This window comes from Onychostoma macrolepis, chromosome 14, assembly GCF_012432095.1.
Source record: "Onychostoma macrolepis isolate SWU-2019 chromosome 14, ASM1243209v1, whole genome shotgun sequence".
NCBI lineage: Eukaryota > Metazoa > Chordata > Actinopteri > Cypriniformes > Cyprinidae > Onychostoma > Onychostoma macrolepis.
Window position 1 is genome coordinate 3,588,934 of NC_081168.1, and position 28,000 is coordinate 3,616,933.

Genomic DNA, 28,000 nt, shown 5'->3' on the forward strand with positions numbered 1-28,000 from the left:
TTGCAATACTTTTGGAGGGCACTGTATGTATATATTCATAAATTACATTGTAATCGAGTTGGTTGTGTGATGATATAAGATCAAATAATGTCAAAGATGACATTTTTTAAGCACCTGGCACTGTTTAAGTTTTTTTTAAGGATTTGTAACTGGCCCATAAAATAAAACTATGTGATAATGAAACAAATGATTTAAATGTCATAATGAAAAGAGAAAAAAAAAACATTATTAAAAAACCAGTCTGTGTGAATTTAAAGCCCACCCCAGCATTGCATCCGACTTCTGATAACACGACAGGCCACTCCTGACACTGTAGGGTCTAAGAGAACATTTTATTAGACATGTTGCAAAAAATTCATGTAAATACATCTGTTTATTTGTATCATATACATCTGTAGGAACGGAAGAGCAAAGTGAAAAGTGCTGCTCGGTTATCGATTAGAATTTGAAAATAAGTGTCGATGGCTAAATCTGTACCACACAATGCAATGCCAAGCAGTCTGAAGCTGGAGAGCTTTTATTTGTGTATTAAACAAGATGTATTAAGCTTCCACAGAAGAACTGTAAAATATTCTGATCCTCTCTTTTTCCCCGCTCTTGAATATATATACCTTTGACAACTGTTAAAGACGAGCACAGTTTTAGATTGTACAAATTGAAAGCAATATATGTTTGGCACAGAAATAACAGATTGCAACAATACAGGTGAGTAGAAATTCCCAGAGAGTTAAAACCCTGCACCTGCACCACAGTTTGACTGATTAAACCAACACACAGGTCAAGGTTAGTTTAATATGGGTTAGTCTGGACCTGATAAAAAAAAAAAAAAAAAAAAATTATAAATGTACACTGTGTCATACAGGGTCTAGAGTACTGCAAATATAAATGAAGTGGGCCTGAGTTGATGTTTGGTGTAGCTAAGTGTGATTGTACTGTATCTGACAATTCAAATCCTCTCTGTCTGTATAAACGGTATAGGTACTGTAATCTGCATTCATTGTTTTGGTTGTATACTGTGGCATTGCTAAGGAACAAATACGACACACATAAAAACAAAGTCATGTTTCACATTGCATAATTCCTATATGAACGAACAGGTGAAATTAATAATAAATGGCTTTCTTAGACACAAATACACCTTCGCTGCAGAACAAACCTACACCAGCCCCTTTTAAAGCATTTACAAGGAGTGAAAGTGCTCGATTTGCATTTCTTGACTGATATCAGCGTAAAAAATAATCGTCAGACTCCATGATAAGGATCACTTTTTTTTTTTTTTTGAAGTTCACACTAATGATTACAGAGCTGCCAAAAAAAAGAAAAGAAAAACAAATAACCATTTTTAAAATTACAAGTGCAAGTGGGTATAAAAGTACAATCAACTATGAAGAAGTGCCAGATGTCTGGTGCGGACGAGTCAAGAAAACGGCTAAAAAAGGAAAGAAGCTAAAAATAAAAAGGCACATATTTTCCCTTTTTCTGTATATATATATATATGTAACTCTGTTAATGACATGAGTTGTTTTAAAACAGTGAAGATATGTCATACAAAACATATTTCATTTCAAACCAAGCTGAAGCCATTATCTCTGTACATATTATTGAAATGATTATTTCAAACTGTTATCATCTGTAGTTAAAAAGTAGGATAATCTGATTCTGACTATATAATCTGCGTATACTGGACTGTGAAGAAGTGCCGCATCTGTTCTGAAAATAAGAGACGTGTGCAATTCTACATAGTAAGTGACCTTGGACAATTAGCTTTATTCTACTAATAATAATCGTTGATGCTGGGAGTCAAACACCTGAGACGACATGTATGGGATAATCTATCCATGAGATTCGTGGTTATGTCATTTCAACAGTTCAGCCGTTCGTTAGCTTTTCAGAACCTCTAATTAATTACCCGTCTCTTCCTCCGTGGTCAATCATGAAGTTCTGTGCTGGGTTGCATACAGTCCTCTCGCTCGCACGCCTCCGCCTCCCTCTGCTGTCCCGGTGGAGTGGGAGTGAGGGGACGGGGTGGACGTTTAAGGCATTGTGTCCTGCTGCTGGGAGGAGCTTCACTTCTGGTGAAAGAGCAGCGGTTTGACACTCCCAGCTTTGAATTTTGGTAACTGGTTGCTGATGATCTCCGCCAGCATTTCGGGAAACTCCACGCTGAGGGATTTATTCACAAAGGTGTAGAAACAGAAGTTCAGGAGTCCACCCACCATCTGAAGAGAGACAGAGGGGTTAGAGACATGAAAGAGCGTTTGTAATGCACTTTACTTTCAAGTGAATCCCAAGAGTAGGTTAGGCTAGGATATTATTTGTTATTGTGCGTGTGTGTGTGTGTGTGTGTGTGTGTAAAATAGCCTTGTTTTCATCAAAAGTGGAGGAACTGTTTTGAAAGAGACTTATGAAAATAAAGTACCATTCAAAAGCTTGGGGTCAGTGACATTTCTTTTGAAAGAAACTGATTTGATTCAGCAAAGATGCATTGCTCAAAGTAACTTTTAAGATTTTTGCATTGTTAGGAAAAGCTATTGTTTCAAACAAATGCTGTTCTTTTAAACAGCATTCATCAAATACAAAAGCAGCACAAATGTTTTCAACATTAATCATAATCAATCTTGAGCAGCAAATCAGCATATTTGAATGATTTCTGAAGGTTAAAGTGACACTGAAGACTGGAGTAATGATGCTGAAAATTCAGCTTTGATCACAGGAATAAATTACATTTGAAAATATTTTACAATAATAAACTGGTATTTCAAATTATAATAATATTTCTTCATCTTTGATCAAATAAATGTAGCCTTGTTGTGCATAAGAGATTTCTTTCAAAAACATTTAAAAAATCTTACCGACCTCAAACCTTTAAAATGTGTTTTCTCAAACATGCACTGATGAAATGCACATTACAAAAAATTGTGCCAGTTATGATTTCATGTCTCATGTCTTTAAACTACAATAATAATTTATGCAGAAAAAGACAAACCATAGACATTTGCATAAATCTAGTGAGTTGCCTCAGCATCATTAACAGGCACACTCCTGAGGTGAAGGCTGTTCTTAAAAGCTAAGCAATCATTATATGCTGGCTTATAATAAGATACAGCATTGTTTGCTTCACTGTGCTTTTCAGTGAAAGAAATCCCAGCAGGAATTAGGAGTTAAAAAAACAAAATAAACAGAGAAGTATTGATTTTTATTCAACACAGAGTCCCAATAATTTAAAACTTTTTATAATTTAATGAACAGTGCTGGGGGTAACAAGAAATTTGAGTTACGTAATCAGATACTAGTAAAATAATGCATTGCTTTTAAATCTACAACTAAATAACAAATAAGTTACTTTTTCAAATAAGGAACACGTAATAAGTTACTTTTTTACCACATTTATTCATTGACACCTGTTCCGGTGTTGGTGTGAAAGGGACTTATTTGTTTTGTAATAAATTTTGGCATCTATAAGCAAGCCCAGCTTAGGTGACAAAAATGTAATGTAATGCATTGCTTTCCATAAAAACTAACTAATGCAATTTTTATGGAGTAATGCAATACTGTATTTTAAAAGTAACTTTCCCCAACACTGTTAATGAAAAAGACGACAAAAATTCTAGCTAGCTACTATTGCCACACAAACTCATGTTGGAGTAGATAACAGGCAAAAGCAAGACACTACTCACACCCAAAAATGTTTGCCAGTGTATGAGTTTTTTGGATTTCTGCTCTATTTTTGTCCACGTTTGTAAAGTTATGGTTATTAACTACTTTCTACACTTGTATTTTAAGTGTGGTTCATTGGCCAAAAAAAAAAAAGAGAAAACACAAAAAGAGTTAAAGATGCATTTAACTGCTGGCGCTGACATATGTTGTGCTTTGGGCGATCCGAGTTCAAGTCCTGGCTAATCCTGCACAGTCCTTTCCTAATCCTGCATATATACTGCCCTATCCCCCATAAAAGATGCATTTAACTAATGGCATTATTTAAAATAATTCTATATTTATATTTATATATATATATATATATATATATATATATATATATATATATATATATATATATATATATATAAGGTATTGTAATTCTTATGGCCACAGTAATCGTGTAGTGAACATCTGGGGCTGATTAAATAAACTGCTTAGACGATTTTTTTTTTTTTAAACTATTCTAGTCATAACTTTTAAATTAGTTAAATAAATACAGATTTGTATAATTTAAATACTGACTGTTTAAGCGACTGGCCCCTGATATGGTGACCCTAGTGCCATGTGTTTTTTTTGCTTATTGGAGTATTGCATCATTAGCTTAGCGACATGCAAAACTCTACTGGGATCAATTGTTGATTTGAGTCTCCCAAGCATTAGTATGACGCACAGAGTTGCTTCCTATGCACAGAGTTCCTAATCAGTCCACTTCATTTAGGATGCAGCCTTAGCAGGAGCAGCTCACTAGGATTTGGAGCAGAGCCACAGTTTTCAAAGAGCATTATTAAGGATAAACTTCATTACGTCGTGCATGGAGTCCAGTAGCTTAGTTAGCTGATAGAATCGTTGCCAGTTCTTGCTGGAGTTCTCCTCTCTCTTCACAATGGCCTTGCCCAGTTCTTTGATGTAAGACATCCGTAGCTCCTCAAACACTGACTGGCTCTTCAAACCATCCTTCGGCACTGACAAAGCACAAAAACAAAGGTTTTGTTACAGTCCTCTGTAAAATGAAGTAATTTGACATAAAAGATGTCATCTGGATTCTCAGGGAACCCAAAACCGTTTGGATCAAGGACTAATGGCTTCTAAAGAAGGTCACCTGTGCTCAGGAGCAGAAGGACCTTCATGCACAGGTACTCCTCGTTGGACACTTGCAGTCTCACAAACTCATTGGAGATCTTCAGCATCTGTTCACACTGATCAGTCATGTAGGGCAACCTCATCCTCTCTCTGCAGACAGACACACAAGACTCTAATTTAGGCTTTAATTGGCAGTTAAGGGAATAGTTCTCCCAAAAAATGAAATTTGCTCACGCTTAGGCCATCCAAGATGGAGATGAGTTTGTTTGTTGATTGGAAGAGATTTGGAGGAATTTCACATTACATCACTTCCTCACCAAAGGATCCTTTGCAGTGAATGGGTGCCGTCAGAATGAAGTATAGGAAGTCTTATTATGGACTGGTACTTTATTCAGAAGCAACGTTTTGATGATGGATTTGTTTCTTACAAACACAAAGCTTTTGGCTTCACAAGTCATTAACTGATGGATTGGCGTGGTGTGGATTACTGTGATGTTTTTATCAGCTGTTTGGACTCTCATTCTGACGGCACCCATTCACTGCAGAGGATCCATTGCTGAGCAAGTGATCTGATGAAATCTGATGAAGAAACCAACTCATCTACATCTTGGATGGCCTGAGGGTGAGTACATTTTCAACAGATGATAACATTCTGTTTATAATGAGCGCACTGGATTTTGATTGGCTGTCCATGTTTTTATTGTTCATCGGCTAGAAAAAAAATCTAACTGAATTGAATCAAATTGAAAAAAAATTCTGAACGTGATTCCAACGATAGTTGTGGTGTGATTATTCTCATAGAATTAGAACTATTATTCAACACTTTATAGTTATTATAGTTTCCATGGTGTGAACACATCTTTAAACTGCCAGAGAGATTATTAAAGCAAATGGCCTGTTAAATGAGATACATACTCATTGATGACCAGGTCTGGTGCGAAACACAGCATGTTTCCATTACACTGCTGGTATGACCTCCAACCTAGTCCGAAGGACATGAGGAACAGCCAGGAACACTGCAGGAGGGTCATCTGATCATCCAAGTGAAGGTTCCTGAACCCTAAAATGTGCAAAACTTTAGTACGTGCTGCGGTCGAAGATTTTCCACACGGCTTTTTAAAGACGTCTCAAGTAGAGATAGTAATGATTCACTCAACTCACGATGCGATATGATTTTCTTGATTTATAATTTGATTCAAGACAAATTATAAAGGGGAAGGTGTCCTTTTATTATTTCTCAGACAAAATGCTGCACATATCTTTGTGAAATTTAAATGTCAATTAACAACACTAAATTAAACCAAATCAAATAAATAAATAAATAATACAAATCTTGACTTGGCCTGTGCTCTTTCCATTTAAAATTAGAGGCAATCACTGCATTTTTATTATGATCTAAACAAAGAGCAGATTTTGATTTAAATTAGATTGTGCAATGTTCTGACTTTAGCTTTGTGAAACCATACAACATAAAACATCTGCACGAAACAGAAACAGCAGATGGGGTGAATGAGATGCAGATTCACTCTCTGACAGCAGGTGGCGCTTAAGGAACAGCAGAATTACAGCTGTTTCCCATAAACTCAGTGGACAAAGCAGTTTTGTGATTAAGAACAATACTTTAGATATTACATGGAGCGAAGATTAAAACAAAATGCCAGCAAATCATTTCTGAAGACAGTCAGAACCTCCCAGCTTTTCACCATGTTTTCACACAAAACAAAACTACTTTGCATGCAGTGTGCACGTAAGACTGTTACTTAAAACTGTGCTTTATGCTGGACAGTATTTATTTATCCTCAGTTGTTCAAATCGCGGTAATCAAATACGGTTATAATAATTAAAATATAAAACGGTAATACCGTGGGGGAATTTTATCATGATTTATCGTCAACAACCCTACCGGCTCGGGGTGCATCGTTACATCCCTATTCTCAAGTTGTACCTGGCAGAGCTTTGGCCCATTTGACCGCAGAGATGACCTGCCGGCCGCCCAGCCTGTTCAGAGTGGTCATGAGGCGGGTGGAGGTGTCAGGTATGGTGCTGTCGTATCCGGCGTAGATGGTGTCTGGCTCGATGGCCTTTAGCAGCGACAGCATGGTGGGCACCACCTGAGGCATGGGTTTATGCACCAGCGCCTGGATTTCTGGCAGCGGAGGAAGACTGCGCTCTGGAATCGACGGCTGCTGGATTACCTTGCTGGTGTGACGGCCCTTCTTGGTTTTACGAGCTGAGCGGTGAATGAGGAAAGTTTACGACAGTCAGTTTTCAAACTTTATGCATTTCCTGTGATTGAATTTAAGTTGTTATACATCTAAAATGACATTTGGGGACACGCTGGTGTAATTATGTAACAAGTGCAACATTTCGTGTTACCCTCTAGGTTCATGCCTGCCATGAGGCATTTGCGGTAACGACAGGCAGGGCAGTTCTTCCGGCGGATTTTGTCAATGATGCAATCGTTCCGTCCAGCGCACAGGTAATTGTGTTGCCCTATGAGAATCAAGAATAGTGTGGATTAGACAGGATGTCTCAGGAGTCATGCTGTCAAACACCGTCCTGAACCCCACTGCATTGCTTTTAATTGCTATTTTTTTTTTAAATGCAGAGCCATAGTTCTCATATATATATATTATATATATATAGCACTTAAAATACACACTGATTAGCTGTAAAATATAATTCACGTTATCTGTCTGCATTAGAGTGATATTATCAGAATGCATTTCCTCTGTCAGCCAGAGATGCGTTTTGACCGATGAAGGACTCATAGTACGAGTGGTCTGAAATAGACATGCAGTGAGAAAGTAAAAATACGCTAGAAGAACGTGTCTCTAACTCTACGTAATCAGGTCAAGAAAGACAGAAGTAAATAATCACAAAATCACATCACTAATTTGTCTCGATCACCTGCCTTTTTGTGAAAAAGAAGCTTGCTTAATTGTATTGAATGTGCACTTAAAGCAATTTTTTAAACGCATTTGTAGATATTATAATATCAATTAATTAAATAAAAGGCCACTTAACTGTACAAAGAGTGTTTCATGGCTATGTTTCTTAACACACTTAAGTACAATCTGCAATAAAGTTAAATGCAATAAGTGTGTTCATTATTATTCAATTACATTTGATGTATAAATGTATTATATATATATATATATATATATATATATATATATATATATATATATATATATATATATATATATATAAAGTATAAATGTATTAAACTGACTTTATTAATACAAATGTGTAATATATTTTCATTACATTAGAATACATCTTAATTTACCATAAATACACGTCAGCACATTCAGCAGTACATTTTAACCATATTTCAAAAGACACTATTCTAAAATTACATATAAATATGCACTATGGTCGTTCCGTGTCAAATCAACCAAATTGACATGCTCAAAGTTTTGATTTTGTCATTAATTTTTCTAAGGAAACATAAACATGTATAGTGATGAAAGCCAAAATATTAAAAGTCATGGATGTATATTCACTGAGTAATCCACTATTTTGTAGAGGGTGTTCAAAATGCCTTTAGAAAGATGGCAGCATCACTGTGTTTTTTTACACAGAGATTGGTTGGTCTGTTTGTAAAATCTATTAAGCAATCCCTGTTGCATTACATGCCAATGGTGACCATTCAAAAGTGGGGAATAAGCACTTTTCAAGTTTTTTCTCCATAGTTTGCATGTCTGTGTAACTCAAAAAGTATTAAAGATATCTTAATGGCCTTTTAGATACTGGGTCTTAACAAACTTTCCTTTTGGCATCTTGGCCATGGTATGGTGTGGTTCGGTTCAGTTCCAGAGATACTGGGATCTAAATATGGCTCCAGGAGTAAATTGTCAAATTGTACACATTGTCAGTGGCCAAAAACCAAATGTGACCCTGGACCACAAAACCAGTCATAAGTCGCTGGGGTAGATTTGTAGCAATAGCCAAAAATACATTGTATGGGTCAAAATTATCCATTTTTCTTTTATGCTAAAAATCATTAGGATATTAAGTAAAGATCATGTTCCATGAAGATATTTAGTGAATTTCCTACCGTAAATGTATCTAAAAGCATTTTTTGACCAGTAATATGCATTGCTAAGAACTTGATTTGGACAACTTTAAAGGCGATTTTCTCAGTATTTTGATTTTTTTGCACCCTCAGATTCCAGATTTTCAAATAGTTGTATCTCAGCCAAATATTGTCCGATCCTAACAACCCCATAAATCAATGGAAAGCTTATTTATTCAGCTTTCAGCTGATGTAGAAATCTCAATTTTTTGGTCCAGGGTCACATATGTGGATCACTATTCATAAAAGAACAAATAACATTGAAACTAGAAATGCGTCTCGTTTCCCTCAATCAAAACAACTGCATAGCACAAACCTGTCTGCAGGCCGTAAATATTCTTTTTCCAAAGTTTGCATGCCTGTAACTCAAGAAGTATTAAAGATATCTCAATATGATTTTAGATTCTAGTTCTTAATAAATGTTTTTTTTGTTTGTTTTGCTTTTTTCAAGGCCTTATATCATTCATTCCCAGAGATATGGGGATCTCAAAACAGCTGCATGTCCAGACTGTTGAATATTACAATTCAGCAGATTACTCAGTAAATATGCATTCATGACATTTAATACTTATGAGTTCCTTTCCCAAAAAAAAAAAATTAAAATTAACAATTTGCACCGGGGACCTCTGGTTGAGTTGATACGGAACGACCCACTAAAGTGTTTCAAAAAAGGCAATGCGCAGAAAAACAGAGTAAAGGCCACAGATATAAAACAGAACACAGGTGTCAGGATTTCCTCACCTTCAACTGCTCTCTTAAAGAAGACTTTACAGCTTCCGCAGGTGAGGACTCCATAATGGCAGCCTGAAGCTTCATCGGAGCACACAAGACAGCTCTTGTGTGTGCCGGACTTCCCTGCAGCTGAGGATGTGGCAGTGCTGTCTTCAGGTCTGAAAACACAGGGACATGTATATTAATGAACAGGAATAATGAATTAATATTGTTCAGCAGGAAAGGCAAGAACTAACCCTCAGCACACATTCTATTATATCTTTGTATTAACATATTGTACCAAGTAATGCAATGTTTACACATCATGAGGATGAGGATGTGAGACTGGCCACCAGGGGGCGACGGCTGAACGCAGCTTAAACGTTTAACACTGCTCCACCTCCACACTGAGCCACACGCCTACACATGCATTCAGCGTGAGAGAAAAACTATCAGTAGAGAATGTGAGTAGGGCTTCACAGTGTAGTAGATGCATGCAAATCCATCAAGTGAAGCAGAGCAAAAAGGAGGAGAGGACCGTTGCATATCCTCTTCAGACTGCATGAATGCGTTTCCCTCTATTAACAGATAACAAATGCCAAACAAACATCTGTACTATCAATATGATTTTCTGGCCTAAATTTTAAATTCAGTGTGTGGAGAAAATCATACAGGCTATAAATACATGGAAACAGCTATGATTCAACTGGTAGAGGTTTTTCTGTATCATTGGTACAAAAGTAAATCCATTTGCATGACTATCAGCAATCAGGACTGCTTTACTGTATCCACATGCGAGTGATGTGAAAATACAGAGTGAGACTGTTGCAAACAAGTCTAAACATGTCCGGTCTAGTTAGGCACAAAATGAACATCACAGTTTGCAAGATCCAGTTGATTTGCGTTTAATATTAGTTTTATCTAGTGTTTTGACTCACATGTTAAGAAATGTGAAGTTGTTTTTGCTCAGATGCCTGATTTATTGCTTTCTTATCAATGCTCTTATCTTTTGGTTTGCGTCCATCAAGTTCCAAATAAATAATTAAATGAGATGCCTGTCATTTGTGTTATTTTTTATTGATAAGACTAGGCATCCTACATGGTTATGCAATGTATAAAAGTACACACTCATCTACTGCTCATCATCACCGCATGCATTTTATTGCTCTTTAAAACAAACCAAAAATAAATATATATTTTTTTTATTAAGACCTATAAAAGAAGCAACTTGTGCATGCACGCATGAAGTTTTAATAGCATTGTGCCATACCTTCCACCTACAAAACATTTTAATAATAGTTTTAGTCATAATTGTCTGTTCCAAGGTTTTTCAACTGTTGGCCCGCAGGCCAAATGTGGCCCTGAGATTACAAGAGCCCTGCTCTATCAAGTGAGTGAACAATATGCATCAGAAAACAGAACAGATGTGTCAAACACCACCACCTGTGACTGGCAAATGATGGGAGTATGCAGGAATAGAGCTGCAACTAGGGCTAGGTGATATGGCCAAAAAAATGATCACACGATTTTTTTCATATCAGTCGATATTGATAATTATCAAGATAAATAACAAATCTTTATTTCTTTCAAGTTTAAAGCCAGATGGTTGCTCCAAAATGAAAGTTATAGAAACCAGACCATTAATTTTCCTTAACATAAATATCTTAATAGAAAAATTTATTTATTAGTTTCTGCATGTTCTAATGAGTGACATTATTTCAAATCAAGAAACGGGTTTGTGTTGCCCGATAATATTAATAATATTACTTTTTTTGTCTCTTAAAAATGCACATTTGATAGTAGTAGTAGCTTGAGTTAGGATGCAGATGCAAATTTTGTTCATTATCAAAATCAGTAACATCTGTAAGAATTGTAGCAACCTCAAAAACATCAAATGAGACAATGTCATACAATGTTGTAATTATGACTTGCCGAAAATAAAATCTAAAAGATATAAAATACTTAAAAGCATATCAAAATGTTAGTTTAAACATTTAACCTAGATAAATGTGCGCTATTAGGCGCATATCCAATGGTTTGTGCAGAGAGTGGAAGCTGAAGCGTGCTTCAGGACATCAGTGGAAACAAATTAAATAGCTACGCCGTAATTGTTGCTCATAAAGGTCAGAATAATACATCGTTCGGAACTTTTTTGTAAAACTTCCCCCACACTGGTTTGTCTCCATTTGCGTGTTGTCTTCTATTGGTTTGCAGCCCAGGAGGGCTTAATTGCATTCTTACTCTACAGCGCCACACTGGTCAAACCGCGCAACTGTAGGCCATTACTTTAGGTCATATGAGATCAAACGACTATTAGAAAACAATATTTATAGACAATTTTTAATGTAGATGTAGTTGATAATGTCAACAAATCGTTTCAGTCCTAGAAGCTACATTAGATTGCTGCAGGAAAACAACAACAACAACAAAAAACACTAATATTTATAAAAGATATGACATTTTGATTAAATCTTAAGAAGTCATTTTTTTTAAATGAGACATGCATGGATGAATTGTTGACAATAAGATCTGGAATGCATTTAGTAAACAGATTAGGGGAGTTTTCTTTTCATGCCAACTTTAAATAGAAATCAGCACAACCTTGCAATGACGAAGAGGATTTTGAGTTAGAAAACAAAGAGATACCTGTGGCTAAAATCCGACTTTCTCCATCTTCTGTTTACTTATTTATAGACTGCATTTGATGACCACAAAAGCACACGATTTCCTCCACATTACATATCCATCTGCTAGTGATATATCGATCCCAACAGTCCCTTGTATCTATTGATCACAGTGGGCTGAAAATCTCACATTCGGTTTGGTTACAGGGTAGCATTTTAGTTGTCAGATTCTAGATTAGTCTATTTGTTGTAATAGCTTCATTATACCTTTAATAACACATAATGACATTTTGCAGAAGGTTGTGGGTTTTAATCGTCGTCTATTCGACAGAAATGCCTAATTTGTGGCTGAAGTCATCAGTCTCCCAGGATCGGAAAGCAAAAAGCAGCAATAAAAAAAGGAAATAGTGCCTACCCCGAGGAGAAACGCATGAAAACAGAAAGAGGAAGTGGAGCATGCCATCGCCGCGTCTGATAGTTTTTTCAAAGCCTTGCCATAATACACAGCTTCATGAATCAGGCCGCAAGTACAAACACACTGCATTTTAAACAACAATTCTTAAAATAAAACTAGTAATTGTCCCATGAATATATAAGTCACAATACGAGAAGCACTTTCTTTCTATTTTGCACAGATGAATCATGTTCGTAAGAAAATGACAATATGGGTCACATTTACTTTGCAACCAGTCTAACCACACTGGTTTGCTCAACCCGAAATACAGTTACATTATCTGCATTCTTCTCAATGGAAATGTCACTGGGTTCAAACAGTAATCAAGTGCACCACGAGGAAATTATTCAAAGGCATTTTTCAAATCCATAAACGCTTTTGCATCTGAACTCTTCAAAAATTAAGTAGTGCTGGGCGGTATACCGGTTCATACCGAATACCGGTGTTTATTTTTCTTATGATATGAATTTTTAAAATACCGCAATACCGGTGTTATTTAAATAACGTTCGGAACACGACACTGTTTGAGAGGGGTCTCTTTTCACTGTTGCATTGTGGCGAGGACACAGCTGTGTGTGTTACTAAGCGTGAGAGTTCTGAAGCTGTAGAACTAGTACTTTCGCACTATATTTAGCAACTTTCAGACCCTTTTAGCGGCTTTTTTCCGTAGAATATACAAACTGACAAACCTAGCGACATTTTTGGATAAACCTTAGCTATGGTTCAGTTGGAAGATGTCGCCAGTGCTGCCCCGCGAGCGCGAGATCTGACTCCCGGCGCAGTGTCACCTCTCTCGGCGTCTGTTCTGTGCAGCGAGCGGCTGAGAAGCACCGCATTTAGCTGGCCATACCGCAGCAGATTCGTCAATAAATGAATACAAAACAGCGTTTCCAAGCACCTGCCGCTAACTGACTGTTTGGGATTATAAATATGAGCATAGTTCGTCTGTTAATATTATGCACTTTTTTTTTGTTTATTTTTTAGTTTGTTACTTAGACGCAGGCAGTGCACTGCATGAGACAAAAAAAGTGCCACAACCACTGCATAGTGTAACGTTAGATGCATGTTGATTTTATCAGACGATGTCACGATTATAAATGAGTCGTATTTAGTCACTATTTAGTGTGGAATTGTTCTACAATATTCGCTCATCATGCATACTGCAGTTTTTTTCTCTCTCAATCAGTAGAAAATATGGTCATCACCCGGTCATGCATGAAAAAAGAAAAATATCGTCATATACCGTGAAACGGTATAATTTTGAAAAATACCGTGATATAAATTTTTGGTCATACCGCCCAGCACTACGTCTAAGTACCGTCTGAAATTTTCTTCTAAAATTAGCATTTTTATCAGGCTCCTATGTTTAGGTTCAGTAATTTTATGGTAATGGAAATGTATAGGTCCTTTTCTATGCAATTAAAGTGAAATAACTAAACATAAATATAGGAGCCTGATAAAAATGCTCATTTTAGAAGAAAATTTCAGACGGCACTTAAGAGGCTTTTGCATCTGAACTCTTCAAGTGTTCAATATAATGTTTACACGCTAAAGGCAGAATGAACTGCACCACACAGACTATCTATCTGTTCAAATGGCAAAGCAGCGCAAGCTAACGAGAGCAGATGCGTTTACGCACTGATAAATCTCAGTCACGCGAGCACTAAACAGCGCTGTGAGATCCAGTGTGAAGTGCCTGAATTCAGCGAAGAACACAAATGACTCAGTGATTTATACTAGTTTAAAACCACATGAAACAGCGCTGAAAAACAGGAGAAACACTGTGCGCAATGATACAGTCAGAAGCCTTTTCAATCCACAAATCGCCATCATTTACCATGGACTTACTGTAGTAACACTAACTGCAGTATGGTATTGTGTCAGAAATGTGGGATATTTAAATCAAACTTTATTATATGATTAATTTAGACATGTATTAAATGTATTGAAGAAGTAATGGAATATAATCAGTTTATTTGTGATTAAGCTATAGCATTGTATGTGCATTGAAATTGATTTAGACTACTGTTTTTCATAAAATTACCTACCATACCATATAGTTACATTTTTACCATGGTATCGAGGTGCTATAAGTGTGGTTTTAACTGTGGTTAAATGTGTGCTACTATGGAATACCAATGTTGAGTTTTAATAAAACTCCAACAGCCATGAACAAACAATGAACAATACTTTTATTACAGTTTTTATTCATCTTTGTTAACGTTGGTGAATAAAAATACAATCATTCATTCTTTTATTAAGAGATTTTAAGGAAAAATGACTGGTGCTTGTCATGGTTTTACCATAAAGACTAGCTTATGGTTACAGTATGGTTTCTACAACTTTCACTTAGGAGCAAAAATCTGACTTTAAACTTGAAGTAAATACAGATTTGAAATTCATCGTGATAATAGTCGATATTGACTGATATGAAAAATTTTATTGTGATCATTTTTTGGCCATCTCTAACGTGCTTTATTTGTTCATTATACTTTGGTTTGTCCTCCAGGAGTCTGCAAGCATGCGGTATAGACTGCTTCATTAACTACGACGGAGGTGTTTAGTTTTGTCGCGCCGTCGCCGGCCTGCAGCGTATAGACGCGGGGTAATCTCCGCTCGGTTCAGCTGCAGATGCAGAAGAGAAAGTAGGTCAAACCAATGGCACTCAAGAGCGTTTCAGTTGGATTGATCTCTGTGTGCTAAAGTACTTATAACACAGAGGTGATTTACATCCATTATCCACTTCTGCTGACTGGCAAGATTTCTGCTCTACAGGAACCGAACCGAGACGGTGAAAGAGTGAGTAAGTGAGAGAGAAGGAAATAACAGAGAGAGAGAGAGCACAAGACAGAGAGAGACTGCCCTCTTTAATGGCTGTAGTTAAACCTAGGTTGGCCGCTGTGTCAAATATACGCGATGACTAACCGGTCTGATATTCCTAACGCAGAGATGCTGCGAAATAGCTTCCCAGTAGCTCAAAAAAAGCTTCCAGTGTAGAGGTCTGGGAAGTTGGTTTTTGGTAACAGAAACCAGTCAAAGCTGTTACTATGCTGTATTTTTAGCACAGTTGGAAAGTTGTGTTGACTAACCAGCATTCAGGACTGGAACTATTCATTTTTATACTTTTTAAATTACTAATACAGTTATATACCTCATAAGAAAGGAACATAATGGCATTTATTTATGCATTATGTTTTTTTAATGTAAAAGGAGAAACCATTGACCAGTATACTGTACATCTTATTAAAGGTTTAAGAGACCCAATTAAAGCAATATAGCTAAACTAAAAAACAAAAAAGACATTCAACCACCATTTATTTCAGCACAAATTAGAAAGCTGTATTATTTAGAAATTAGAATTTGGATTAAATGTTTGATTATATCCTTTCTTGGCCGTGTCCATATGGAGAATAAAACCATAACCCATTTCATCAAAAACATTATTCTATTTAAAATACCTGCTTTCTGTCTGAATATATATTAAGATGTAATTTATTTCTGTGATCAAAGCTTAATTTTCAGCATCATTACTCCAGTCTTCAGTGTCACATGATCCTTCAGAAATCATTCTAAGATGCTGATTTGCTGCTCAAGAAACATTTCTGATTAATATCAACAGTTGTACTGCTTAATATTTTTTATGGCAACCAACTTTTTTTATGTTTTTTTTTTTCCTTTCATGAACACAAACCTAATACCTTATATATACATAAATATATATATTTTTAATCACTTTTATCACTTTAATCTTACGGACCTCAAACTTTTGAATGATAGTGTAATTTAACATAATCAGTCATATTATTAAAAAGGGATTTATTACAATCACTCAACTGAAACAAAATCAATGCTGTGGGTAAAAAAAAAAAAAAAAAAAAAAAGGAAAATGCAGTGAGTCTTATTTTTTAATGGCATCTGGACTGGAGTCTCTATGTTCAGCTACAAGTGTCATCCAAGCAAACTGCATTTGGCAAAAAGAAGTAAAAGCAACTGTGTGTTTGCATTGTAGTAATATAGAACTGCTTTTCAACTTTAAATGAATGCTGTTTGTTTTTGTATAAACCGTATTTACAGTGTTTGCAGAAGAGCGTGACAGTCTCCATACATTTCAAAGATCAGCCTCTGGGCTTTTTTTCTTTTTTCAGAACCTATATTTTCACTCATCCAAAGGTCCTCATTGTGGAACTGGTTAAGCAGAGTTAAAAATATTCGGTGGGTGTGCGCTGGAGGGAGGAGAGGAGAGAGAGACTAGGAGGAGAAAGAGAAAACAAGCTACTTATTCACAGCTGCCTAAGAGCTGTCCATGTTGACTCATATAAAGCCAAGAACTGAGCAAAGCTTTCAGGAAGAATTTCTGAGTCACTACATATCAAAAGGGTTTGGCTCAATTAGATTCTCATTCATGATAGAGAGAGTCACATGTGAGAAGAGATATAAAAAAAAAAAAAAAAAAAAAAAAACACGCCACGAAACAAAAGGGGTGTGAACCGATTTATGCTTGCGTGAGAAAAGTGGCGCCACTGACCTGATACCAACCATGTTTGCTGCATAGCGTGCACACGACAGAGAGAGAGAGACAGGCAAACAAAGAGAGCGAGAGAGAGAGAGAGATACAGCTCCTGTCTAAGCTGGCTGCAAGACACTAAATGTCACGCAGGTTGGGACGCAGTCGCAAACACCCCAGACTCCCACTCAAAACCTGCAGACCACAAAGGCCTGATAATTGAGCCCACATGTAAATTAAAGATGAAACCTCTCTTGTGTTTCACCATCTGTTCCTGCTCTCCGTGACTGAACCACGAACTGACTGTTTTCTATCCAGAACCACTAGCTATTTAGATGATTTTACGGTGCACTTTCAAGCTATTGCTACATTTTTCATCTGACTGTGACTACATAGTGGACCAGATTTTCAGCCGAAACCCTGTGATGTATCTGGTAGATAAACATATGATGAAACTATCTATTTAAATTCCATGTGACAAATGTTTGAGTCAAACAGGATGTAGAATGAGAAAAAAAAAAAAGGTTTTATCTATCGGGAATTGATTGGATTGTGAAAAAGTGAGTGTTACCACAAATGGAGCCAGATGCAGAACGTGGAGGCTGAAGGTCAAGATCACCTCTGAGAGCATCTCAATGTCTCTTACTGGTTAATTTACAAAGCTACAGTTATTTGCTATTTTTGATGTCCAATCTTGCTCCAGGAGTTAGCTCCAATCCTAATTAAGCACCAGAACCAGCTAATCATGGTCTTCAGGATCACTAGAAACAAGCAGGTGTGTTGGAGCTAAGCTGGCCCTCCAGTTGTGAAAGTGGAGCAGGACTGAGGCTGTGTCCAAATACCTACACTTGTGGTCTTGGCCACTTGAGAGAGCATGCACGCGATAGGAAGTAAGTGTGCAAGTCTGTCCCATGTCTTCAAAATGCCAAAGTGCAGTGCCCTTAATGGATACTAAATCCCAAATACCGCTCCAGAGTGCTATTCGAGGCGAAGTGTATCCCATCATGCATCATGTTCTGGAAATAAATCGTGAGACTTTTTGCCGAGATCTCACAAGAAGTCACGGAAACCTTTCCAATGTAAGTTAAATATTAATATAATAATTAGATATTAAAAATAATTTGGTAGAAAAACAGTGTTTTTACATTTTATTGGTGCAACGATGAGTAGTGGTGGTATTTATTTTGTAAAACATTTGCAACTGCTTTTTATCATTTAATTAGAAGCACCACAAATTTAAATTTTGTCATGTTATTGGGACTACTGAACAGACATTTAGAAGTTGATTTTAAAATGCAAAGCATTTCAAATTAATATTAAAATAAAACTGTGTAAACACTTGCATTTTTTACAAATGTGTATCCCAACAGATAATGAAAAGTTCGACACACACTTGTGGTCTCCACACCCACTTGAAGACTTCAGCCAAACACAGGAAATACGTCATTGAAGTAGTCAAGCACAAAGACTGCAAGCGTGGGTATTTGGACAAAGCTTGAGCCAGTGTCATTTTAGTGTGATTTATATACTATTACAGAATTTCGTAATATTTATCATATGCTTACATTTTTTTATATTCAGTTTTCATTTTAAGATTAGTTTAAGTTTTAGTAATTTTGTTATGTGCTTTTGTCATTTATATTAGTGTTTTGTTATTAGTGTGTATATTTCTATTTAGCTATTTATTTTCATTTCAGTTTTAGTTTAGGTAATTTTATTTATTTAGCTTTAATTTATTTCAGCTTCAGTAGTTTTTCCTATTAATTTTATTTTATTTCTATTTAGCTTTATTTTTATCTCAGCTTTAGTTTAAGTAATTTTATTTTATTTCTATAAATTTTATTTTATTTTTATTTCAGCTTTAGTTTTAGTAATTTTAGTACTTAAACTTATTTTATTTCAGTTATTATCAAGGCTGCTGTTTTTTTTGGGGGGGGGGGGGGGTTAAGTGCATGTTCATTTTTTTTAAGTTTGGGGGTTTAAGTGCATGTTCTTTTTTTTTTTTAAGTTTAAATGTAGATTTAATTTCAGCTTTATTTCAATTAATGAAAATGATTTTTAGAAGTTTTAGTTTCATCTAACAATAACAACTAGGGATGCAACGATACCATTTTTTCAGAACCTGCCGATACTAGCGCACATGGGCAACATTGTGGGGGGGGGGGCATTTCTTTTAAATGTATAGCACAGTAATGAAGGCAGCAACATCGGATTTGGATCAGTCTCGTCTGACCGATACCCGATCCGGCATAAAGTGTCAGTATCGGAGCCGATACCGATTCTGAGTATCGGATCAATGCATCCCTAATAACAACACTGGATTGGACACTTCTGTAACCACGCATTAATGTTATCTGCCAATAAAATACTAAATAGTGTAAACTATTGCCAAGAATTTGGAATGGCTTCTTTACATAAAATAATAGTCTAAAAACAATGCCTAAATCTTAAGAATGTAACAATATCAAAATCTCAAGATATGATAATATTGTGATATTACTAATGTATATAGCAATTTTTTTTTTTTTTAAACAAATTTTTTAGTTACACTAATTCCGCCAAAGACTTACGTTTTACACACCATATTGCCTGTTTTTGCTCTATTTCACCAACAGAAATAATTCCAAACACAGCCACAGCACTGTTTTGCGTTTCTGAGCAACATGACAGCGTTTCATTCCTGAAGGAATCAACCGTTTAAAGGCATTTATGTAATGCATCTAATTTGATGGCTGTTATGTTAAATAAAGTTTACCAACTACAGCAAATCAAGTAGGCTACCTGTGCACACCGTTGTTGTTGTCTCACGCAATTCTCAAAACACCCACAAGATGTCGGCGTTTATCGGTGAATCCGATATTACAAAACCGATATCTGATTATGGTAAAATGCTTAAATATCGGTAAATCGATATATCGGTCGATCTCTACCCTTTACCACAAAACCAGTCATAAGTCGCAGGGGTATATTTGTAGCAATAGCCAAAAATACACTGTATGGGTCAAAATGATTGATTTTTCTTTTATGCCAAAAATCATTAGGACACCAAGTAAAGATCATGTTTTTGATTAGTAATATGCATTGCTAAGAACATCTTTTGGACAACTTTAAAGGGGATTTTCTCAATATTTAGATTTTTTTGCACCCTCAGATTCCAGATTTTCAAATAGTTGTATCTCGACCAAATATTGTCCTATCATAACAAACCAAACATCAATGGAAAGCTTATTTATTCAGCTTTCAGATGATATATAAATCTCAATTTCCCTTATGACTGGTTTTGTGGTCCAGGGTCACAAATGTCTTCTTATACTAATTGACTGATTAAATTGAACTCCAATTAAAAAAAAAAAGTAAAATTTAAGTTTGAAAATGATTAAAATACATATATAAAAAAATAAATATTAGCACTTTATTTTTAAGTTTAATATAAAATTATTTTATTTTGTATTTAATACTCCCTTTTTATTTTAAAATATAATAGTATTCTCACACTTTATTAGTTTGTTCATTATTTTATTTAAAAAGAAAAATCTAACTAAAACTAAATGTGTTTTGTATAACTACAATAAATAATTATATTTATAACTCAATTTAAAATTTATTTTTTAAGTAACTTTTATACTCGGACAAGTAAATGACAAATTTACTTGTCCGAAGGAGAATGCTTAATGTCAAGCCCTGCATTATGATGAAAAACTACAAAGAGATTGATTTCCTTTGAACTTCAAGTTTCTTTGAAAACGATATGAACTAATGAATTGATCATAATAAGTCCAGGTACATGTAATAATCAAGTAAAGAAAGAAAGTAAGGGTTGATTCCAATTTCTTGTTGACCAAGTAAGATTGCATAATGTTATCAGTGCTCTGATTACTGAAACAAAAAGTGAGGACACTGGCATTTGATCTGAACTTGACGACTCCGACATTAGAAAAACAATCTCGTGTTTATTTTAAGCATCTAGCAAAAACTGAACTAGGTGGGCGTGTCGCCAATGGCCCGTTCACATGACAAATATGCAGACGCTTCCTCAAAGCCTGTATGCCTGACACGTCATTAACAATCCATCAAACCGCTGCAGTTTTGGATGAGCAGGTTTCAGGTCGAGCTGTAGAGACCTGCTCTGTGGAGATCGTCAGATATGCGTGTCACTTACATAACTCCTTCATGAGTACAGACTTCCTTGTCTTACGGTAAACACGAGACCATTTGTACAGTAACAAAAGAAGCACATTAACAAATTACTTCCACAGAAATTCTGCCTTACTGTCAAGCCCCCTGAGCACATTTCATACGATTACGATTTCTGCTCACACAAGTCAGGGTTTGCAAATAGGTGAGGAGAGACATGATGGAACATGAATTTGAAGAGGAAAATGATGCAGTACTGTCTGAATGTTCAGATATTGTATTCTTGCACTGAGTTTAGAGCATCTTTAACTAATTTAATGCTGTAACAAATCCATAATGGTGCAGCACAGTCATTTTTAGGCTAATTTAGGGTGCAGTGCTGTCTTTAAAACTCATTTTGTCTGGTCTGACCTCCATTTCCTGCTTGTTCCTTACTGGAGGAAATGCATGGCATGATTGTTCCCAGAAAAGACATGCTTGCAATTTTAACTTGTTTTTTGTGCCACATCTGCTAAAATCTGATTTATTTCTGAGCTAACTGTGCTAAAGCGGTCCCCACACTTTAGGGTTTTATTAATAACTACAGCTAAATCTATTAGAAACTTTTTTATTTACTGAAATGAAACTGAAACAAGTTAAGTTAGCTGAAGCACTAAAAAAAAAAAAAAACTGAAAACATAAAAGCTAAAAACAAACAAAAAAAAAGAAACCTAAAAGTAATATTTAAAGGTAGGGTAGGCAACTTTGAAGAGCAAGCTAGCTTTGAAAGCATAAGATCTCACCCTCCCTGCAAAACACTCTCCAAAGCCACGCCTCCTCCGAAACACATGACCGCGTGCACAGGCAAAGCAGAGGCTAACCAGCAACACGATAAGAGACATTGGTGGAGGGTTAAAGGCAATGCTGTCATATTACTTCATGTCTCATTCACCAGTGAGAAAACATAACAGTACAAAATGCATAATATTACAATAATAGCGCCATCCATTCTCGCTCGGTCTGCAATAGCGAAATGAAACGCGCCGATGATGTATCATGTCTGCGCAAACAGGGTGCAAAGAGGTATGCAAATACATAAGTTGACAGACAGGTATGACGGCCTATCAGAGCCCTCGGGCCGAGATATGATTGGACGAACATTTTATGGTCCTACACCTTCCACAGACGATATAAATACATTTAGATTACTTTACTTATGCCAAGTTCACACTGCACGATTTCAGCCCGATTTTTCACTCGCCGACAAATGCCCGAGATCGGAGGCAAATCGGTGCTCGTTCACGAGAGTGACAATTGCGCAGTGTGAATTATCAAAGACGCGATCTGAGGGAATCGCCGATGCGTCGCCAACGCCCGTGAAATATTTGGCATGCTAAATATCTGGAGCTGTCGGCGATTCACAATCCTGCTGTGTGAATGAGTTCTGACTGAAAAATACATTGGCAATGACCTGCAGCCAATGAGAGAGCAAGATACAGGGCAGCGGGAAGGACTTTTATTTCTTTTTTTTTAACAAAGCCAGCCATTTACAAACAAAATGCCTACATTTTTGCATTAGAACATACAACAGGTAGGCTACATGAAGATGAAGAAGGGGCTAGGGTTTTTCCTGTAAATAATATTCTTCTATAAAGGACAAGAGATTTATTGTAATTGCATTCTTTTTCATCACTTTGAAGGCTTTTATAGGCTATAAGAAATAAACTCATTATAAAAATGCACAACACTTTGGTTTCACTTTCAATTAGGCTACTTAAGATTTGTGTATATAACAATTTCCCAGCAGAAGTATGTTTGTTAACAAGTCATCTTTGTTAATTATTGTGTGTTCGGGGAGGACTTATAGACCATAACATCAGCGTGATCTTGCGTTATTACCTTATCACTTCTTGTGTGTGTTTGGCTGTAGTTTGCGGACCAGACAGAGCTGTCGGCGATTCTTCCTATGGTAAAGTCATGCAGTGTGTAACCTCCTGTCGCCGATCAATTGTGCAATGTGAACACAGCAGCGACTGAATGCTACCCCAGATAATCGTGCAGTGTGAAAACAACGGTGATCCGATGACTTTGAAAATCGTGCAGTGTGAATTCGGCATTAATGATTGCTATCAGCATGTGAAGAGACTTTCAACCAGCATAATAAAAATGTTTTCAAACCAAATCACCTACCCAGCCTTTAAAAGAAACAAAAACTAATAAAAATGACGAAAGCGCAGAGCAAGATGAAACAAATTATAACAAAACTGGAAAATTTCTAAAAATCTATTCTAAAATATGAAACAAATTATTTAAATAATACCAAAATAACACTGCCAGGCTTTTGACTATGGATGCACCGAAATGAAAATTCTTGGCCGAAACCGAAAAAGAGGAAACCAAGGCCGAAAACCCGAAACACCGAAAGAAATTATGCCAATTATTAGTACCGTTGCATTTATGGCCATGACGGTGTACTAACTTTACTAAAATCAAGGCATTGCAATTGCATAAATTAATATTAAAGTTTCAAAGAATAAATCAATTACAAATTATGCAAATATTTATTTAGCACATTGCAACAATGCACAGTATAAAATAAAATTCAAACTAAAATGTTTAACTTGACCCCACTCATGTGTACATTAAATAATAATGTACAGGCCTACTGGCCTGCTGAAAGGTTGTAAAATTAAATGTTCTCTCATAAAAACAAAGTGCATTTAGGTCAAGTGCATTTAAAATTTTTCTCTGTAGGAATACTACAAGAAAGTGCATTCAGAACAAGTGCAACTGCTTAAAGATACAGTAATATTTTCTCTGTAGGCCTTCAACATAATAGTGTATCAAAACAAAGACTGCCATAGCCCATATGTTAACTTTTGTGTATGTTTATGCCCTTTGCCTTGACACCATCACTGGGAAACTTCCTTGCCTTTTCAAAAACGTCCGCCACAGACGGAGTGGGCGTGCTCGGAGGCGTTTTCCATTTCTGTGCCGCGTTCCTCTCATATTCAGCGTAGCGATCGGATTTCAGGTAGGACTGCACGATATTTTGCATGCGATAGTCATGCGCATCTCGTCAGTAAAGCCGGTTCCGTGATTAACGCTAAATCGCCATCACCTGTTTTCAAATGGAGCGGCATTTAATACACAGAGCCGTAGTTCACTGAAAAACTACGCAATTCGCTTAGTGATTTTGATAGTGATAACTGGAATTTTACAGGAATTATAAAAATGAAACTGAAAAAAATACTTGAAATGCCATTAAAAGGTGTTTTAGATCTCAGCACAAGACAGATTTCTAATCAGTACAAACATTTCTATGGTTTTCCCATAAAACTCTTAAGGTCTTAAGTAATTTCCGTGACTTTTCCAGACCTAATTTGAACATTTAATTTAATTTAATTCTAATTTGTTCCATGACTGTAGGAAACTTTCATTAAACATTTTTATCCACAAGCACAGACCATCATGTTGGCTTTTCGTGGCTTACCTGGCATAGGGGCTTGTGTAGTTTTTGGAAAAGCATTCGCTGGCCCTCTGTTGCATTTCACTTGCATTCCCAAAGCCCAGGCCCCTGCCCCAGCCATCTTCTGAAGAGGTCACAGGGGTGTACAGGTTAAAGACGGGCTTCTGATCTTTCTGCTGACTGACAGCAGCTGTGGATGGGCCGGTCCCAAATAGGAAGCTCTGTCCACTTGAAGTGGTGACACCACAAATGTTAATGGGTGTGCTGTGCAGACTCGCCTGACAGTAGCTTGTCCCACCATTGTTCTCTTGTTTGATGACCCCAGGAGTGCACAGCTGGATTATAGAGTCCTTCTCCACCTTCACGGTGGTCAAGCTGGTGGTGACCATGTTAATGCTGGAGGGGCTAGAAGTAGTGGTCGCACCATTGACCGCAACCTTTGAGTCCCTCTCCGTATTTGTCGGCAAGTCTCCGAGCAGAGCATCTTCACCTATGGTGGAGAGGAACGCGTCATCCGCTACATAGAAATCGGAAGGCGATCCGTCCAACTCGAAGTCCTGCAGGAGGTCCAGAGTGTTGTCACTAAAGAGCTTATGATTGCCAACATCAACATCTTTCCCAATGGGTCCAAAGGAATCTTGGTCAAGATCCATATCGCCTTTATACATGGGGGAAAAGTCCTCTGTTTTTAAATGAAAGAGATTGGGGTCGACTCCACCAATCAGGGAGTCCACTGAAGGGGAGGTGCTGTTGAGGTCAGCGATGCTGGCCTCCAGACCTGAGAAGCTGTCTCCCAAAGTGAAAGCTCCTAGGGTCTGGTGTTGCTGAGCCCTCTGTTCCTTCCCAACCATTTTGAGCTCTGAATCTTCCCCAAACATGCCAAGGGTGGAGGACACGGAGGTGGTGTGCTCCTCCAGAGTGGGCGAGTTGCTCAGGCCGTTGGGAAGGTCCCCGGACACCGGCTGCATCAGCGGATTGGGCTGAGGAACCAGCGAGGTGGGGGCGACAGACATGGCGCTTTGTATTCCGCTTCGTAAAATTCCCTCGACCGGGCTGTTGCTGTAATCCAGCGTATTCAAATGATCATCTCTCTTGGCGCCGTTCTTCAGTCCTCCTTGATCCATCTTGCATTACTGTGGTAAAACAGAACAAAACAATTATAGTTTCTGAAACGCCATAAATAACATCCCAGGAAAACACAGTTTACTGTAAGTATCATGAAAAGAAAACAAAACATTATTAAGTGCATTAAGAGTACAGACAAATTGTATGATATGAGCATTTTTTACTTAAAAAAATAAAACAAAACAAAAAAAACACTTTTATACAAACCAGTAAAGTTTAATACAAACCATTAAACCAGTTTTAAGTCGCTGGGGTTTATTTGTAGCAATAGCCAACAATACATTGTATGGGTCAAAATAATAGATTTTTCTTTTATGCCAGAAATCATTAGGATATTAAGTAAAGATCATGTTCCATTAAGATATTTAGTAAATTTCATACTGTAAATATATCAAACCCTAATTTTTTATTAGTAATATGCATTGCTAAGAACTTCATTTGGACAACTTTAAAGGCGATTTTCTCAATATTTCGATTTTTTTGCACCCTCAGATTCCAGATTTTCAAATAGTTGTATCTCAGCCAAAATATTGTCCTATCATAACAAACCATACATCAATGGAAAGATTATTTATTCAGCTTTCAGATTCACATAATATATTGCATAAGTACACACACACACACACACACACAAGCAAAAATAACCACAATAAAAGTGTGTGAACAATTATTTAATTGTATTTCTTTTTTTTTCAGTGCACTGGAAGTTTTAGCAAGACAACTTCCTTGTGTGCACAATCATACTCGGTTATAATTCTGATCCTAAAATAAATCTAAAATAAATCTGATTTCGATTCTAAAATAGCATAGTTTCTATTTGTAAAAAGCAAACAAACAAATCTGGTAAATAAATATTAGCCGCCACAGTCATTAAAAAATGTAAACGAACTAACAAAAATAATCCAGTTAAAATTATTTTTACAAGGCTTAATGACATAAAAATGCAGAGAAGGTGAAATGTTTTGCATACACATCACATTATATTGTATACAAGTATGCTTTTTAAGTTTATCTTATAACTTTAGATGTGTTATCTGTATTTAAATGTGTTAAAATAACAAAAGACCGTTAGCTAAACATATGTCACTCACTTATTAGCATGCGCACCCTTGACTGAAGTTGATGTTTAAATAACTGCCTCATAAAAATGACATAATCTCTAACGTCGTAAAGACTATTTTGTCCAAAAAGCTCCAGCTAAATCCATGTGGATTTACTGACTCTTACGTCCCTCGACTAATATTAAAATAAACGGATGAAAATCCCAAAAGTGGAAGTCTCGCGCGCTCGTAGCAGAAGCAGCGCGAGCGCGTATCGGTGACACGCACTGAGGCCTAGTTTCTAACGTTACTCCTCCTGTTAATCCGCAGCAGACAGACGAGTCAATCACTTCACATTTAGAGAATAAACCCTTAAATAACGCGGAAAACCTACGCAACAGCCAAAGCGCGTAAATCGGCCTAACAGCGCAGCAAAAAAAACGATTCAAACCGTGAAAAACAACTCGCGAGTTCAATCAGTGAGTGCAGAAACGATTTACTAATCTGAAACTAGTTGCTATACTTTGACGCTATCAGTGTCGATATTTGTATTCAGGTGCACGGTTAACACGAAAAGTCGGTTTGAAGGTCGAAATAACGTACGTACCTTGTGATATTTACGTTCCTGTTTTGATTTGTTGCATCATTTGACATTGTTATGTTTAGAGGTTTCTGCTGTTAGCGATTAGCAACAACACCGAAGCCTTAACCGCAGTCTGAGGTCGTTTCAGAAGAGCAAGACAAATCGCAAGCTGCGCGAGAAGATCGCAGCTCACATATCATCCAGCGTTTTAGTCCGAATTCATAACACCATCTGGGTAATCCAGGCAATTTACTCGTTTTCGGTCATGAGAAAAGAGGCGTGCCATAAAACCCTAAACCATAAAAACATTCAAAATGGAGATTACAGTAGAGATCCGTGGCGACCCTGTTTACAACATGCAGTGCGACCTATTGGCTGCACTGAGTTATTACATCTCGCCTCTTAGCACAGTGACTTCATTGGGTGAGAGTGTGATGTGATTATGAGTAACCTCTGTGATATCACCATAAAACAAATCACACCTATGTCGGTGAGGCTTTATACATTTCATATTTCA

At 36.7% G+C, this 28,000-nt stretch overlaps 1 protein-coding gene across 1 annotated transcript; it reads right to left on the reverse strand.

The window, feature by feature from the left end:
- Positions 1-318: 318 nt before the first annotated feature.
- nr3c1 (nuclear receptor subfamily 3, group C, member 1 (glucocorticoid receptor)) lies at positions 319-27,864 on the reverse strand. Its single transcript, XM_058797481.1, has 9 exons — positions 27,508-27,864; positions 24,760-25,868; positions 9,602-9,750; positions 7,156-7,272; positions 6,725-7,009; positions 5,695-5,839; positions 4,799-4,929; positions 4,504-4,661; positions 319-2,219 (listed from the first exon to the last, which is right to left on the reverse strand). Exons 2-9 carry the CDS (start codon positions 25,857-25,859, stop codon positions 2,067-2,069), a joined length of 2,238 nt encoding a protein of 745 aa, XP_058653464.1. The 5' UTR covers positions 25,860-25,868; positions 27,508-27,864; the 3' UTR covers positions 319-2,066.
- Between the last annotated feature and the right edge of the window lie 136 nt (positions 27,865-28,000).

What these genes read in the sequence shown, in the direction of transcription:
- nr3c1 (XM_058797481.1), bottom strand. Translation starts at nt 25,859, where the DNA reads ATGGATCAAGGAGGACTGAAGAACGGCGCCAAGAGAGATGATCATTTG. An exon ending in TACACAAGCCCCTATGCCAG is followed by an intron (nt 9,751 to 24,759) that starts GTAAGCCACGAA and finishes CTGTGTTTTCAG; the next exon opens with ACCTGAAGACAGCACTGCCA. An exon ending in CCTTCTGCTCCTGAGCACAG is followed by an intron (nt 4,662 to 4,798) that starts GTGACCTTCTTT and finishes GTGCTTTGTCAG; the next exon opens with TGCCGAAGGATGGTTTGAAG.